At 35.3% G+C, this 17,617-nt stretch overlaps 1 protein-coding gene across 2 annotated transcripts in view; it reads right to left on the bottom strand.

Moving 5' to 3' along the window:
* Positions 1-17,617, bottom strand: part of AGPS (alkylglycerone phosphate synthase) — a 148,884-nt gene that overhangs the window by 106,574 nt on the left and 24,693 nt on the right. For both annotated transcript variants that reach the window (XM_046019212.1, XM_046019213.1), the window contains exon 2: positions 7,316-7,405. In XM_046019212.1, the coding sequence (XP_045875168.1) occupies positions 7,316-7,405 (90 nt within the window). The remainder of the gene's footprint in view (positions 1-7,315; positions 7,406-17,617) is intronic.

Here is a 17,617-nt window from a genome sequence, read left to right as displayed (position 1 = left end):
CCTTTATAAAAGTTAACACTTTTTGTTCTCTACTTTTTGACAACCTCAAATTCAGAAAGACATTCTGCATGTTCTCCTAGCAATTTTACAGTTTTAGCCTCTACATTTAGGTCTACAGTCTATCTGGAATTGATCTCTGTAGCTGACATGAAGTAACATCAAAATTAATTTTTTCCAAGATGATAGTTCAAATGGCTCTACAGCAATCTTTATTTCTTGCATGTGTGGTGTGTGTGGTATGTGTGTGGGTATGTGTGTTGGGTGTGTGGGTGTGGGTGTGTGTATTTAAATGGAGAAAAGAAGAAATACTCTAGTAGTCACTACCCACTCCAGATCAAAAAACAATTTAAAAAATTATAACTAAACATGGGCACCTGGATGGGTCAGTAGGTTAAAGCCTCTGCCTTCGGCTCAGGTCATGATCCCAGGGTCCTGGGATTGAGCCTCGAATCGGGCTCTCTGCTCAGCAGGGAGCCTGCTTCCCTCTCTCTCTGCCTACTTATGATCTCTCTCTATGTCAATTAAATAAATAAAATCTTTAAGAATAAAATAAAAATAAAAAATAATAATTAAACAAATACTGACAATGAATCAGAATAAACAATAAATTGGTCTTAACATCGATGTGAAGCAAGTTATTTAAAAAGTTCAAAGTATAATGTTTACTCAAAAGGTTATTTCCCACTCATTTCATCAGAACTTGAGTACCAACAAAGCATTTAGCAACTAGCCTCAAAAGATTACTTTGATATCACAAAGAAATTTTAAAGAGCCAGTGGGTAATATATAAACTCTGTTCAAAATTAAATATATATTTATAATAATGCAGAATTCAACATTTAAAAAGCTGGTATTAGGCCCCATCCAAAGGAATGCTTAATTGAAAGTGACAACAAGCATTCATTTTGTCACATAATTTTAACAGTAACACAGCAAGGGTTGAGTGGGTGTCACTCCTCATGTTAACTTCAAATTATACAACAAAAGTCCTATCTAAAATTGTCAAATCAGTCTTTACATAAACATTAACAAAACAAAAATGACAGAGAAAGGATAAAAAATGAAGAACCCATGTGTTTTAATCAAACCAGTATCTTTGTTTTTTTTTTAAAGATTTTATTTATTTATTTGACAGAGAGAGAGATCACAAGTAGGCAGAAAGGCAGACGGGGGGGGGGGGGGGAGGGAAGGGTGCGGGGGGGGGGGGGGGGGAAGCAGGCTCCCTGCTGAGCAGAGAGCCTGACGCTGGGCTTGGTCCCAGGACCCTGAGACCATGACCTGAGCTGAAGGCAGAGGGTAACCCACCCAGGCACCCCTGCCAGTTTCTTTACGTTAAAAAAAAAAAAAAAAAATCACAAGTGCTAAAAATCAAACTGAAATGGTGTGTTTGAAGTACTACATAATAATACCTTTTTCATAAATCTAAAGAAATTGAAATGAGGGATGCCTGGGTGGCTCAGTGGTTAAACCTCTGCCTTTGGCTCGGGTCATGATCTCGGTCCTGGGATCGAGTCCCACATCGGGCTCTCTGCTCAGCAGGGAGCCTGCTCCCCCACCCCTGCCCCTATGCCTACTTGTGATCTCTCTCTGTCAAATAAATAAATAAAATCTTAAAAAAAAAAAAAGGAAATTGAAATGAAAGAAAGTATGGGGCTCATAGCTATAACAATGACAGACAGTCATTCAACATAAAATCTTCCTCATTCCAACTGAGGTAAAGTACAAATTCTGGAAAGCTGGTTGTTAACAGATATGCCATTGTATGTTAGTAATGTCCTACCAAAAGACCAATTTGGAACATTAGGTTTTAATGCTGGGTCTTTATATGTTAAATGTACAATTAATTTGGGTCTCCATAAAATATATTAGACCCTTGATATTCATGACAGAATCATATTCAGACCTTTGTGGATCCCTTAATTCACAAATAACATTATCCATAAAATAAAAAAGTGACCACCTTCAAGATACTTGAATTAATAGATACAGAATTGGTGTTATTGCCATGTGTAAAATTTAAAATTACATTCTACCATTAAATCAAACACAATATATTTTCACATCTGAATGCATAGTATTTTGGACTCTGAAGAAGTTATCTTGTGTGGCAGAATATTTGATTTAAGATTTTGCTCCACTATCAGGGTGCCGGGGTGGCTCAGTTGGTTAAGCATCTACCTTCAGCTCAGGTCATGATCTCAGGGTCCTGGGATTGAGCCCTGCTCCTGCTCAGCAAGGAACCTGTTTCTCCCTTTTCCTCTGCCCCACCCCCACTCATACATGCACACTCACTCTCTCTCAAATAAATAAAATCTTTAAGAAAAAAGAATAACTGTTTCTTAAAAAAGGAGAGAGACTTTGCTCCATTATCTACAATTCTGCACAAAACATATGGTTCAAAAAGTCATGTCAGAATATAAACCATTCAACTGTACTTTTTCTTGCATCTAATGCCCTGGGATTTGAAAAACAGTAAAGGAAGCCTGACTCAATAATCATAAAACCTAGCATATTGCCAAGCATTCCAAAAATCTTACAAAATATCATGAAATAAAAATGAAAACTTTGAAGCCAAAGAAGTAAATTAACTGAAAAGAAACATTTTAAGAAAAGTTAAAGGAATAAGAGGTTTTTAAGAAATAGCCAGGTAATAACTTGCTTATTACATTACAGTAAAAATAATTTATATTTATATTCAAAACTATAAACAAGCATTTAACACTCATAAGACTGTACTGAGTATTGCAGGACACAAAGACTTGGTATTACAACTTTTGTTTTTAAGAAACTTACAACCTGAAAAGAAGGAAGGAATGCAGGCAGGAAGGCAAGGAAGGCAGGAAAAAAGAAAGAAGAGAAAAGAAAAAAGAGAAGAGAAGAAAAAAGAAAGGAAAGGAAAGGAAGGAAGGAAAGAAGGAAGGAAAAAATTAATTTACAACTTAGTTTACTCAAAGCTACAAAGACACTTGATTGATAGGATGAATATATGGGCAAGAAACATGCAACTTTTGCCAGAAATATGGTAAGAGGAAAGCCAGGTACCTATATCAATTACTGAAACAGGTGACTCCCGAATGAATCTTTAATCACGATTGAAGATGAGTTTGAGAATTTTAAGGAATGGTTCATATTGTAAATACAAGGTGAGATCAACACTCCACCTCCCGTCAGGACAGGATTAACAATATTGTAGAAGATACAGAACCAGGGGAAGCATTCAAGACAAAGAAATCACTGTGTGGAAAGAAAATCCTGTGAACATAAATATCCAAGAAGGAGGTGAACATCAGGATTTACTGTGACTAAAGACAAAGCACTCCCAGTCTGTGGCTGTGCACAGAGGCAGCAAGACAGTAGTAGGCACGAACTCTATTCTCAGAGTGAGTTCCTAATAACTGCTAAGCAATTTAAAAATCTTTTTATAATCTGACAAACCTTAATGAAAAATTATGTCACTGAAAATAGAAAGTACATAAACCCAAACAAATTCTCTCCATTTAAAGCACTAACTTTTGCTTTGTAAGCACCAATTAATATTTAATACCTTTAAAGTCAATGAATAATGACACTTTCCAAAAATTTTAGTTTGTAGAAAAATGTAGCATTAGCTCTGACAATATGTATTGCCTTCTGCTGTTGAAACCCAGGAGGACTCAATTCATCTATATCCAGAAGGAGTAAGAATGGCAAATTAATAAACCTAAGGATTTATAACCTGACAAATTGTAAATATGTTCAAAAGATAAGACTGTGTTCAGGGAAAAATTTTTCCCAAAGATCTGTAACAGTTTGTAATAACTGCTTTTAATTTAATGGCTGGAGTGCTTGCTTCGACAGCATATCATATACTAATTTAATGGCTGGGTTTGAAATGTTAACGCCACCCTCCCCAAAATATACACACTCAAACACATTTGCTTAATAAAAATTTCTTACCTGTTCAATGTCTTTGGATCAAAAATAAGGGAATCCCCCAAAATTTTCACTGACCCTCATCCTTGGTTGACAGCACCTAAGAATTCCCCTTTTTTCCCAGCTCTGTTTTATACATTTCTTAGGATATTTTATTCATGTTTTCTATACAGTTATACAGTACAAATGGTCTGTAATTTTTCCAGTCTTCTACAATACTAGAATAAAAAGTCTTTATGAAGAATTTCAAAAACTGTCCTCAGTCTACTATTATTAATACAAAAGGGTGAATTAATACTGTTTAGCCTAATCAGTGTTTTCTTGTAACTCATCCTTTCTAGTCATTCTCTAAGAATATCACAACCTCCTTTTGCATCTGCAAAGTGCCATTCACTAGAAAAATAGGAATCTCTCTCACAGGGTAATTTTTTACAATATGACTAACTCTGCTGTGCTAGTGTATAGCAGATAGAAGGCTACTATAAAGTGCCTACAGAAGCACACTACAATAGAAATGGCACAAGAACAAAGCTTAAAAACACATGGGTTTCAATCCCAGTTTCCTACTGAGCAAGTGACCTCAAATAAGCTCTCTAACCTCTCTCCTCCTCAATCTCTTAATTCTTTTTAAGAAAATACCACTACCCATCTTAAAGTTATTTTAAGATAATTCAGCAGGCACTCAATTAAATAATAGCTATTATTACCTTAAAGAATGTTTAAATGTTTTCTGATAAAAACCAGAGAAATCCCTAGGAGGCTAGACTAAATTTATAGAAAGCTATGATCCAATTCAATCCGGTTTATTATCTGGTCTATGACAAGGTAATGGTACTTCTGGAAGCACTAAAATAGGAACTGACTATTATTTAATTATTGGTTTTAGTTATTAAATAGTTTATGTAGTACATATTTAATCTTAGAATATTTAAATCCCATTTCTGTATTTGGAGAACTGCCTTCTAGATGAGACTTAGTGAGAAGCCAAGGCTACCTTTCCCTAAAGCAAACGTGCCCAAAAATCTGCATTACGGGTTTCCCTTGTAGGCTCTGCCAGTCAGATGCACCCCATTCTCTTTCCTTTTTTTCCCACTGGACCTGATTCAGGAGATAATGCAAAGAAATGAAGGCTTTAAGGAACTAATTCTGGTTAGAGTGGCAGCAGCAGCAATCTTCCAAAGTCAGAAGTCAAACAATTACATTCTCTGGTTCTATTACAACCTGGATAAAAAGCTCTCTTAAGGCCACTGAATCCCCTTTACTCTGAACCTATATTGTTGGGAGAGTTCCAAACAATATATTTTACATTTTATATTCTATATATCTTAATATCATGAAGGCCTCTATACATGGAAAACGGAATAATCTAAACATTAATGAATACACTGGGGTTCTAATGTTTTTCCTGACTATCTCATGAGTGTGGCACTCATGTGTCAGACCTCTACAACCTGATCCACTCTGTGAAAACTGACAAATTGAGTGCCAGAACACCTGCAATAGGAACAAGCTTCTGAATCCATGGCACTAGTAAAATACAATTACTTGTGATATTTTCTGTGACTGATGATTCATTTCGCACACACAGACTTCCAACACAAACCACTAACTAGCCTACAGTGCTCCACACAAGTCAGGAGGTGTCTAATGCTTTCAGTGGCACCATGCACAAGTCACAATTTGCCCCCTCTCATAAAATAAAGATGCCATATTTTCTAGGTCCAAAGAGAGAAAGAAATGAAGACAGGAGAGGAGAGGAAGTTGATTTTCTAAGTTCAGAAGATTTACTTTTCCCCCCAGGAGATTATGCAAAGCCAGTTTCCACATAGATAAGTTTCTATCATATTAGACACTATTCCACTTAAATCACAAAACACTCAACATTTAGAACACTGGTAAATTTAATTTTAACCAGAAATTCCTTCTACCTGATTTACACAATTTCTCAACTAAGCCTCCACCAACATGCTGCCCAGTCACACTTAAAGATGGGAATGAGAATACAGACATTTTTTCTCCTATTAAAAAGCAAATGTCAAATGTACATTTCATACCTTGGTTAAAATTAGTCCCTAATCACTACTCCTGAGGTTTTGTTTCAGGTACAAAGTATGTTTAAGTCAGAAACGGAAATGATCATGTTGCAAAGAAAGAGAATTTCTCCAAAGGAATAAAAGTTTTCCTGCTGTTATTTCTATATATCAACATCCCAAAAATATTAACCTAACCATATTAATGCCCAACAGATATTAAGTCAAAGCACAATACTGGAACAGATTCGAAATATATCTGATCCAAGTTTCTATCTATTCTCAATTTTTAATTTATAGAGCTAGCATTCAAATCTTACGCATTTGTACACACTGTCCTTTCAAAAGTTAGTATCAAAATTCAATAGACAAACTACCCAAAACACCAACTTTAGCAGGGTCAGTTCTTAAAATCAACTAAGAACTTACTTTACAATTCTGTCTGCATCTGGAACAATAACAATACAAATATTCTTCGGAATTCTTATCCACACATTACCAAAAATATTTCAGGAATGTCAAAGTTACCTCACAAATGATTGCTCTTTCTTCATTATTTCTTCCCTAATGTATCTCAGAAAACTAATTTTAAAAATACTATTTATGGGGCACCTGGATGGCTCAACCAGTTAAGGGTCTACCTTAGGCTCAGGTCATGATCCCAGGGGCCTGGGATCAAGCCCGGTGGGCTCCCTGCTCAGCGGAGAGCCTGCTTCTCCCTCTCCCTCTGCCACCCCCTAAGTCCCCCGCCCCACCCCACCAGCTTGTGCTCTCTGGCTCTATCTCTCTGTCAAATAAATAAATAAAATCTTTTAAAAAATTAAAAATTAAAATACTATTTATATTCACAAAGACCTAAAATTGTTTACCTTCCATAATAATCCACACCCAAAAATAAATTCCCAGTCCTAAAAATGGAGTTACTTCAAACAAGTCAATGGCATGAGATTGGGTGGGAGGACGACTATAGGCGTTTTTGGATCCTGATTCAAACTACCTATAAAATGGCATATTTTAGATATCAGGAGAAATGTAGACTGGATAATCAGATATAAAATTTCTCTTATTTTGAGGAGTATGATAAAGACGTTATTATGATTAGCTGATATTAGGTCCTTATATTTTTAAAGGAGACATATGTAAATATTTAGAAGTGACATGACAATGCCAGAATTTAAAATACCACAGACAAAAGAAGGAGTAATTATGTCAAAATGTTGATAACTTTAAATGGAGAGAGGAGTCATTATATTACCCTCTCTATTTTTACGTATGTCTATTTAACATAATTATGTTTGCTATTTATGTTTAAAGTTTTTTATAGAAAGAAAGAGGAGGGGAAAAAAGAACAAAAGAATAAAGCAACCAGTTACCTTTTCCCAGTTAACTCAACTTGGCCTTTCTTATTGAAGAAGAACTTGGAATCATTATATCCCCATCCATTCCATTTCATAACTTCTTGCCTAGTAATAATAAAAAAACATGTTAGACCTATGTTAAATATCTCATAACTGAACAATATATCATTGATATTAACTTTCACAATCATTTAAAAGACCTTATTCCACTAATATTACATTGATTTAAATAGTATATCAAAATGTCTATGTGTTAATATTTTTAAATACAGAATCACTCTGATGAGCAGCATCTGTTTCCCAAAGGGCAACAACTAAATTTAACGCATTCAAAGAAAAAAAAAAGGAACAAGAGAAAAATATAGAGTATGCATCAATTTGTATTCCTTATTAGTTTACATTATAGTATGGCCTAAAAAATTTTGCAATTAAAATAAAACTTGAATAAGAAGCAAATTTTTGCCTATATTAGAAAAATCACAATTATTTATCTGCTATGATGAAGACGACCAATTTATAGAGTCAGTTCACTAGTAATAACGCTCTTAGTAGCAGAGACTTAATAAAACAGATTTAAAAATCTGAGAGCTAGGTTTACAAATATTCTGAATCCTCCAACTTCCATGTCACTACCAATTTCTATCTCAACCTACATATTAACATAACAGTTAATGACTACACCAATTTTTATTATTCCAAAATGATATGGTACTTTGAATTTCCAAAATGCTAGTATTTCATTGTCTTCAATATCATTTTCGGGGCACAAGGGTGGCTCAGTCCTTAAGTGTCTGCCTTCAGCTCAGGTCATGATCCCAGGGTTCTGGGATCAAGCCCTACATCGGGCTCCCTGCTCTGCAGAAAGCCTACTTCTCATTCTCCCACTACCCCTGCTTGTGTTCCCTCTCTCGCTGTGTCTGTCAAATAAATTTAAAAAAAAAGATTCATTTTCATAAAATCAAGGACTCAATGGGGCGCCTGGGTGGCTCAGTAGGTTAAGCATCTGCCTTTAGCTCAGGTCATCATCACAGGGTCCTGGGATTGAGTCCCATATCAGGCTGCTTGCTCAGCAGGCCCTGTGTGTGCTCTCTCTCTGACAAATAAATTAAAAAAAAAAAAAAAAACTCATTAAATTTTTTAAGGAGATTTTATTTATTTGAGAGAGAGAGAATGAGAGAAAGAGAGACAGCATGAGAAGGGGGAGAGTCAGAGGGAGAAAGAGACTCCCTGCTGACCACGGAGCCAATGCAGGACTCAATCCCAGGATTGAGGATCATGACCTGAGCAGTCATTTAACCAACTGAGCCACCCAGGCGCCCCTAGACTCATTAAATTTTTAACATTACACAAGAAAAGATAGGTCTAAGCCTGTGCAGAACACAATAAGCAAACACACTGAAGTGTTCTTTCAGCATTTATTACATGTTTTAGCATGGTATCCTAGTATATCTGGGCAACAAATCTTATTGCAAATTCAATTATGCAGTCCATGATGAAAATACTTAAAGAAAACTCTTCTCTATACAGAAAGTTATTTGCTGCATTAAAATTTCAAAATATATCACACAAAAAAAATCTGTGAATATGTGTGGTGATGGATGTTAACTAGACTTACTGGAGTGATCTTTTCACAATATATACAAATTTTGAATCATTACGTTATACACCTGAAATTAGTTACATGTCAATTACATCTCAATCTTTAAAAATGTCAAAATAAACAAAGATGTACTCATCAGAAAGCATTCTAATTCTCCATAATTCCCAAGGAAGAACAATATGTCAACTGACAACCAAATGTTTTATTACAATCATAATTCTTCTTCCAAATCAAAGACTTTTCAAACAAGTAGAATATTAACATAGCACAACTGAACCAAGTACCATCATTAACTGGTCTCTACCTATATATAAAATTAAGAAAAAGAAAACTAGGCATGCTCTCTTTAAAACTACAGTTTGGAAAACAAAACAAAACAAAACAAAGCTACAGTTTGGGGCACCTGGGTGGCTCAGTGGGTTAAGCCTCTGCCTTCCACTCAGGTCATGATCTCAGGGTCCTGGGATCAAGTTCCACATCGGGCTCTCTGCTCAGCGGGGAGTCTGCTTCCCCCTCTCTCTCTACCTGCCTCTCTGCCTACTTGTGATCTTCCCTGTGTGTCAAATAAATAAATAAAATCTTTAAAAATTAAAAATAAAAAATAAAACTACAGTTTGCTATGAGTAAAAACACCAGTCCCTAAACAAAAACAAACTATTCAAAATATCTCAAGAGTATCAATCCAGAGACTGGATTTGTAGATAAGCTTGTTAATGAACTATCACCCAACGTTTTCTTCTGATTTCACATTCCTACCTCATTGCAGAATGAGGTTCTGGAAGAGAGCTTTTGGAAAAACCTCATGGCTAATGTCACCACTGACTTACCATTTTCTTAAGATTACATTTTCTAAAAACGAATTTAAGTTATTATCTGTTTCACTTTTTTCATAATTATATTCTTTTCACTTTCATGAAGTATAATTTACTTAGTACTTTGTATTTCCAGAATAACTTATAGGAGGATGATATGTACATTTTAATTAACATTTTTACTTAATGTTTTATAATATGGCATAAATTGTTTATTTATGAAAATAAATTTTCATTTTGTTAGTGAATTTAAATATTTGTCATTTAGTCTGTACTCTATAAAATAACAGTTTGGTGTTACACAAAATAAATTCAAAAATACCAATATAGTCATTTTGCTTTGGTATTATAATCACTTGGCACTGGGAAATTATTTCAGTACAGATGTTGAATTTGGCATGTTTACATAGCTTAACAATGAAAATCATTTTCCTTAAAATTATGTTTAGAATTTTAAAAAATTATTCCCATAAGCCTCAAAGTAAAAAGTGAAAACCTGATTACATGTGTTCACTCTTAGCACTGCACAAGAAAAATGAATCAAGGAAAGCAGGAAATTTCTGCTGCTGCGCACTCAAAAATAAGAGATTTACATTCTGCAGAATCACTAGTCTTAAATTTTCAGTTGGGTAATAGCCTAAAGAATTCCCAAGTTTTCAATTATAAGCTAAAGTTATTTTTTTTAAGGTATTTTTTTCTCTCTTTTCATCTCAACTAGAAAATTCTGCCTATAATATTTATACCATTACCATTTATATATCATTACATATTCATACCAACTTTTGGAGCCTTCCCAGAAGTTGAAATGTAGGCATTTGTAATCCATTCGTGCAACCGCAACAGTGTTATGTTGCTGAAAATAGTATATATTTAAAATCTAGGTTACCCTAAAATCAATCTTCTGATATCTTCAAGTACCCCACATATTATATTAAAAAGTAGGCAAATTTCCTAGGTTTCTGGTATTAAACTTTTGTATACAAGTATCCCCTCAAATTACTAATATTTTTCACGACAGTTAAACACAGCTATGTGATTGATTATACATTAAACTTTCAAAATAATTTCTTATACAGAAGAAAATAATGAGTAACCTGAAGAAACCTGAAGAGCATTATAGCATTAACACTTTAAAAGTTAATAGTAAAACTTAACAGCCATAGAATTCTAAAGTTAAAAATATCCTCAGAAATCACCCAGTTCAACTGCTGAGTTTTCAGATGAAGAAACTTCTGCCCAGGGAAGCACTCATGATTACACACACAGGTAAGCTAGTTGTGAGCATCAGAAAGTGAACCCCCAGTCTTGTGATATCCAAAACACACTAAGTCATGCCCTCAAGTAACCAAAATGATTTAAAGGAACTCTTCTTTCAACACATCAATATTTCTCAAAGCACTATTCCAAGTTATTATTATAGTCATTCTTCTGCACTTGACATTTAAAAATCAAGGACTATGGTTGTGTCAGTAAGCCAAATGCCCTTACTTCCTTTATCTATAGTATAATGAATTCTGGCATTCAGAATAATGATCCCAAAGCATGGCAAGTGCTAAAATGAAGAAAGATCAAAGAATCATCAACATTCCATAAGATTCAAATAAAATGATTCAATTTTGTACTAACCCCAGAGATAATTAACCAAACTGATCCCTCAGACTTTCCAATTCTCAGAGCTAACTACACCAAATTTAATGTCTTAAAAATATAAGATGCCTCCTCCTGCCAAGAAAAAAAAGTTGGGTTGATTTTACTACATGAAAAATGAAAAAAAAAAAAAAAAAGTTTTACACATTTACTTAACTAACCATAGTACCAAATGGTGAAGAAGCACTTTGTATTAGCTGGCATTAACAAAAGAAAAGAGACTTAACATAGCATCATGTATACACAAGGTGGCAGTATTCTTCCATGATATACATATTCATTACTCTGCATTTTCCCCATGCTGCTGTCTGCACAATACTGAAATATTTAGATTTAACATTATTATTATTATGAAACCCAGAGATCCTTTCTTAAAAATGGGAGATACTCACTTTTAAATCTCTGCATATACATAGTCAGACGACTCCTCTAATAAATTGCAAGCATCCTGATACAAAGGCATGGCTTCTACCATTATTATTTCTAATCATTTTTTCATGAGAAAATATAGAAAAGGAAAATATGCTTTAACCTAATTTTATTTTGACTCTGCAATAAAAAATTCAACAAAGTAATAACTAAAAACAATTTTTTCCAAAATAATTCCAATAATCAAAATTCTAATAAAAGATTCTTCACTACTTAGTTCAGACGAAAACCACATTTTTATCTATCTTTTCCAGTTTAAACAATAAGAAAAAGATAATGTGTTCTCAGAGATTTTAGAAAATAAAAACCAAAGTACAAAACTTAAGCCTCAATCCTGGATTTTTTTTTTTTATTTGAGAGAGAGAGAGAGTTCAAGTGTACATTCAAATGGAAGGAGGGGCAGAGGACAAGGGATTGAGAGAATTTCCAGCAGACTCCCCACCCAGCATGGAATCTACTGCAGGCTGGATCTCACAACCCTGAGATCATGATGTGAGCCAAAACCAAGTTTAATGCTGGATTTCTAACAAACCATGCTCAATATCAGATAAAATCATATTAATCCAATATGTAGTACAATATGTATAAAAGTAAAATATCTGTATACCTCAAGACCCAGAAAACCTAAAGGAAATTATGAAAGTAAAGTTTAAAAAGTTTTGAGAAACACACCAAGATTTGATCAATAAAACAAATATATCTCTGCAAAGACCAGCTAGAGAAAATTCCTACAACTGAAATAATAATCCCACTAACTTCTTTTATTTGGAAAAAAAAAAACAAACTGAAGCTGAGTTACCATTAGAAATATAAGGGGCTAATGAGGGGAGAAAACTATTCTAAACTTAATTTAAAATGTATACATTTTAAAATAAATTTAAATATCATATCTAGTCTACAGGTCCTACAAAATTATTGCTTTTTTTAAAAAAAGGTTTTAGGGGCGCCTGGGTGGCTCAGTGGGTTAAGCCGCTGCCTTCGGCTCAGGTCATGATCTCAGGGTCCTGGGATCGAGTCCCGCATCGGGCTCTCTGCTTGGCAGAGAGCCTGCTTCCTCCTCTCTCTCTGCCTGCCTCTCTGCCTACTTGTGATCTCTCTCTGTCAAATAAATAAATAAAATCTTTAAAAAAAATAAATAAATAAATAAAAAATAAAAAAAGGTTTTATTTACTTATTTTGTCAGAGAGAGAGAGAGAGAGTGTGTGTGCTGGAATAAGCACAAGCAGGGGGAGCACAAGCAGGGGGAGCGGCAGGCAGAGGGAGAAGCAGGCTCTCTGCTGAACAAGAAGGCTGACAAAGGATTTGATCACAGGGCTATGGGATCATGACCTGAGACAAAGACAGACGCTTAAACAACTCAGTCACCCAGGCATCCCTACAAAATTATTTCTAAAAACTCAATAGCAAAACTATATAAAACTATTTACAACGCTTACTTCCTCAATCTAACAGTGCCAACTAATTTCCCTTTTGCTAACCTAAGCAGCTTAGTTAAAAGTACAGTAATGTGTGTATACTATAAAAGAAAGTCCCTTTACTAAAAAGAATAGAAAAAAATTAAAAAAAAAAAAGATATGGAGGCAACTGGGTGGTTCAGTCGGTTAAGCTTCCAACTCTTGATCTCAGCTCAGGTCTTAATCTCAGGGTGAGTTCAAACCCAGGCACTACCCTGGGCTCCACAAAATAAACAAACAAAAAATAAAAGACATGGATAAATTATCATCACTTAACACTGCTACAAATATCATGATTCCAAGACTGTTAAAACATTTGATTTGGGGTCGCCTGGGTAGCTCAGTGGGTTAAATCCTCTGCCTTCGGCTCAGGCCATGATCCCAGAGTTCTGGGATCGAGTCCCGCATCAGGCTCTCTGCTCAGCAGGGAGCATGCTTCCTCTTCCCTCTCTGCCTACCTCTCTGCCTACTTGAGATCTCTGTCTGTCAAATAAATAAAATCTTTAAAAAAAAAAAACAACATTTGATTTGGAATAAATAGATGTCATCAGCCTCTGACAGCTTGATACCATCAAACATCTGAATCACAGAATACTACTTCTTGCCCAGATATAAAACTCACCAAGTGAACTCTTCTAATTACACTTTATTTTCTACCAAGAAAAAGTGGCCAACTGAAATGGCTAGGAGGTTTGATAATTGTGTTTTTTCACCATGAATTAGTCCACTGACATTCTAATTAACGTTGGCCATTAATGAGAATAGTTTACACAAGTCAGACTACCTAAATATGATGGACTCTGAGACCCTGGCAAGATCAGGTTGATGGGAAGTTCAACAACATAATATCCCTGCCCTCTAAACAGTGTACCTTCTCTTTGCAAAACCTGCACAGGATCATGCTACACTTAAAACTTCAACATGAATTTCAATCTTCCCTCAAAATCCCCATTATAAGTTTTAAGTCCCTACCTGCCATAATAAATTTGGCCCTTCCATGTAATAAATCATTAATCAGCTTTCTAATTTCTTCCAGTGTGATAGTGTAAAATAGATTAAATATAAGATTCATGACAGAGAAAGTTAGCAAGAACGTGGAGAAGAGGAACCCAAATGCATTACTGGTAGACTACTCCACAGAGCAATCACGTGCTAAGTTTTCATAGGTAATGCCATTTCTATGACCCAGTTGTACAACTTCTTGGTATATATTCAGGAGGAATTCACACACAATTCCATAAAAGAACAGCTTTGATATATTCCCATGGAGCATTATTTTTGGGTAGCTAAGGCATCACTAGAGGAATGGGTAAGTGTTAAGTAAATTCGGTGAAATAATATGCAGCAACCAAAAGCAGTGAGGAAGACAGATATATATATATATATATATATATATATATATATATATATATACAGAAACATGAAAAGATTTTTCAAACAGTGGCAAACACATAAGGAGAAAACAGTATGATCTATAGCATAATACTATTTTTTTTTTAGTTCATGGCATTTGTCTATGAACAAATGTGAGGCCTTGTTTTTTTTCTCCTCCATCTCTGATTCCTAATCCTATCTGCCCCTTCCATGGGCATTCATGAATGTTCTTGAATATATGTGTATGTGTTTAAAGTAAAATATGTTACTTTGTGTGTATATTTTTAATTTGACTAAATAATATTATGTCATTACACAAATGCAATGGACTAAAAAGTATCATTACCACAACTCTATATCTCAAGCAAATATGCTGCTCAGCCCTTGAATCTCAGTGCAGTTTCTCTCTGTTCTAAAAAAAAAATAATAATTCTTTCTTTCACATATACATAGATATTCCATGATGATTTGTTATAAAACGCACTATCGGATTTCTTAGCAATTCCCATAAATTTTTTTTAAATAACAGAATTTCATTCATAATGAATCAGTTTCAAATATTCCTCAAGTCAAATACATATTTGATTTTCTAGAGTCAACTTTTTAGTTTACAAGAAACGGGTACTTCATTGAAGAAACTTTTTAAAACTTGAATTCAAGAGTCAATAATTGTGTCCCCAAGGTTGAAATCCTATTATACCTGCTATGAATCATTGAATGAAAGAAAAAGGAATATACAGCTATAGGAGAAAAAAAAAATCTTATAGACAGAGGCACAAAGAAGCAGCAAAAGAAGGGAAGACTGGGGCAAATAAGGCAAGGCCAGCTTTAACCCTTGGCAGAATAATCTGGTTATTCACTGCAGGCTCCTGGGGTGCCTTCTTTTACCCCCCAAACTTTTCTTAACACACACCAAATTCTACCAACTGGAAATTCATTATTGTTTGAAAAATCTCTTTGAAAATAGAAATACAGACCATTAGTCATTTATACCTGTAGTAGTATATATTCCAAATATTTAGTGCTAGGGCAGGCATGTTATATAAATATGTACTCACACAAGCCTGGTAACGCCATTCCAAACACCTGGAAAGACATAACTATCTTGTCCCTTACCTTCATGTCTATCTAGGTCTATGTAGTGAGGAAACAGTTCTAATCAGTATCAGGGAGCTGTCTTGGCAAAAGATAAAGCATATAAGATAAAGATATACCCTTCCCTTGACCATGTGAGCTCTCTAATCCATACTTTTTTTTTTAATAAGATTTATTTATTTTTTTGACAGAGAGAGATCACAAGTAGGCAGAGAGGCAGGCAAAGAGAGAGGGGGGAAGCAGGCTCCCTGCTGAGCAGAGAGTCCGATGCAGGGCTCGATCCCAGGACCCTGAGATCATGACGTGAGCCGAAGGTAGAGGCTTAACCCACTGAGCCACCCAGGCGCCCCTCTAATCTGTACTTTAAATTTCATGTTTATTCCCCCAACTGTCCACTACAATCTAATCAATATGGCAATTTAGGCAGCGAATTCCAGACTTTGTCTACCACCAGCTGGGAAAATGCCAATTCACTTTTATTGCTCCCTCCCTGCTTGCTAGTAATTGAAATAAGAATTATATCACAAGCTTATTATACTGACCAATCTGTAAGTGACCAAAAACATTTCTAGTACAGTCTTACATTTTTACAAACAACAAAGAAAATATGATTGTCTTCAAAAGTCTGTATGCCATTTTACAACAGAAACCAAGCTTCAGAGTTCTCTCTCAGCTGTCTTCCAGAGTACAACCCAATAACCTTGACAAGACCCTAAAAAAGCCAAGACTAAAATCCATACCTGTTTAATATACATAGTATTCTTGCTTTAAACAAGTGGGATTTTTCTATTTAGTATAACAGTAAGCAGCAGCCCCTTCTACTTTAAATGACAGGTAGCTGGGATTGTTACCTTTGCTTCTGGCCACAGAAAAAAAAAGAACCCCACAAAGTTTGAAGGGAGAGAAAAAGAAATATTAAAATCATGGCCCAATCACAATCTCAATAGAGGTTCCCAAACATCTTGGGAGTATAAATGTCACTTTAGGTATTCATTTTGAAAGAAGAGTTCTGGATATCACTCTAGACCTAGCCAATAATTACAATCTCTGAAAGTGGGGTCTTAGAATATAAACATTTTTTATAAAGATTTTATTTATTTATTTGACACAGAGAGAGAGATCACAAGTAGGCAGAGAGGCAGGCAGAGAGAGGGGGAAGCAGGCTCCCCGCTGAGCAGAGAGCCCAACGCAGGACTCGAGCCCAGGACCCTGAGATCATGACCTGAGCAGAAGGCAGAGGCTTAACCCACTGAGCCACCCAGGCGCCCTCAGAATATAAACATTTTAAGTAACACTACCCCAAAATTCTCATACTAGCCATCCACAGACCATAATTGTGTAAGCACTGCCTTAAGGCACGAGGAAAAGTTGAGAGCAGAAGCCTCACCTGTTGAATAGCCACAAAGAATACAAAACCTTAATGTAAATGGTTTATCAACTTACTCTTACCCAACCTCAAAATCAGAAGGGACTGGAACCGGTGGGAGAGAAGGGGACAACTTTAAATTCACTGCAGGAATAAATGGACCTGAGGAGAATTCTGCAACAAAACAACAGGGCAGCAAGAGGGCAAAGTGAGGGCACTCACCATGTAGAAGACAGGGGAAAGGCAGGAAAAGGAAATGGGAGATTTGGTTATGTGACAGAGGAGGTAGACAGGTCTACAGTCAAATTTTAGAAAGGATTATCCTGTTAAGGGGGAATGAAGGCTATACTTTCTGACCCGAATTTCAGCAGTCAACCTGTTATGGAAATTTTCCTAGTTTACACATGTTAAAGGAGTTATAAAGTATAAAAATTAAGATAATGGCTTATCAAATAACTTACCTTTAGCACAATATGTTTATTCAAATTCCAATTTATGTATTCACCAAGGCCACACATCAAGTAGAGGCAGCAACTCCTA

Source organism: Meles meles, chromosome 9 (assembly GCF_922984935.1).
Source record: "Meles meles chromosome 9, mMelMel3.1 paternal haplotype, whole genome shotgun sequence".
Taxonomy (NCBI): Eukaryota; Metazoa; Chordata; class Mammalia; order Carnivora; family Mustelidae; genus Meles; species Meles meles.
Note: the sequence above shows the minus strand (reverse complement) of the source record. Positions and strands in the feature narration are given on the sequence as shown.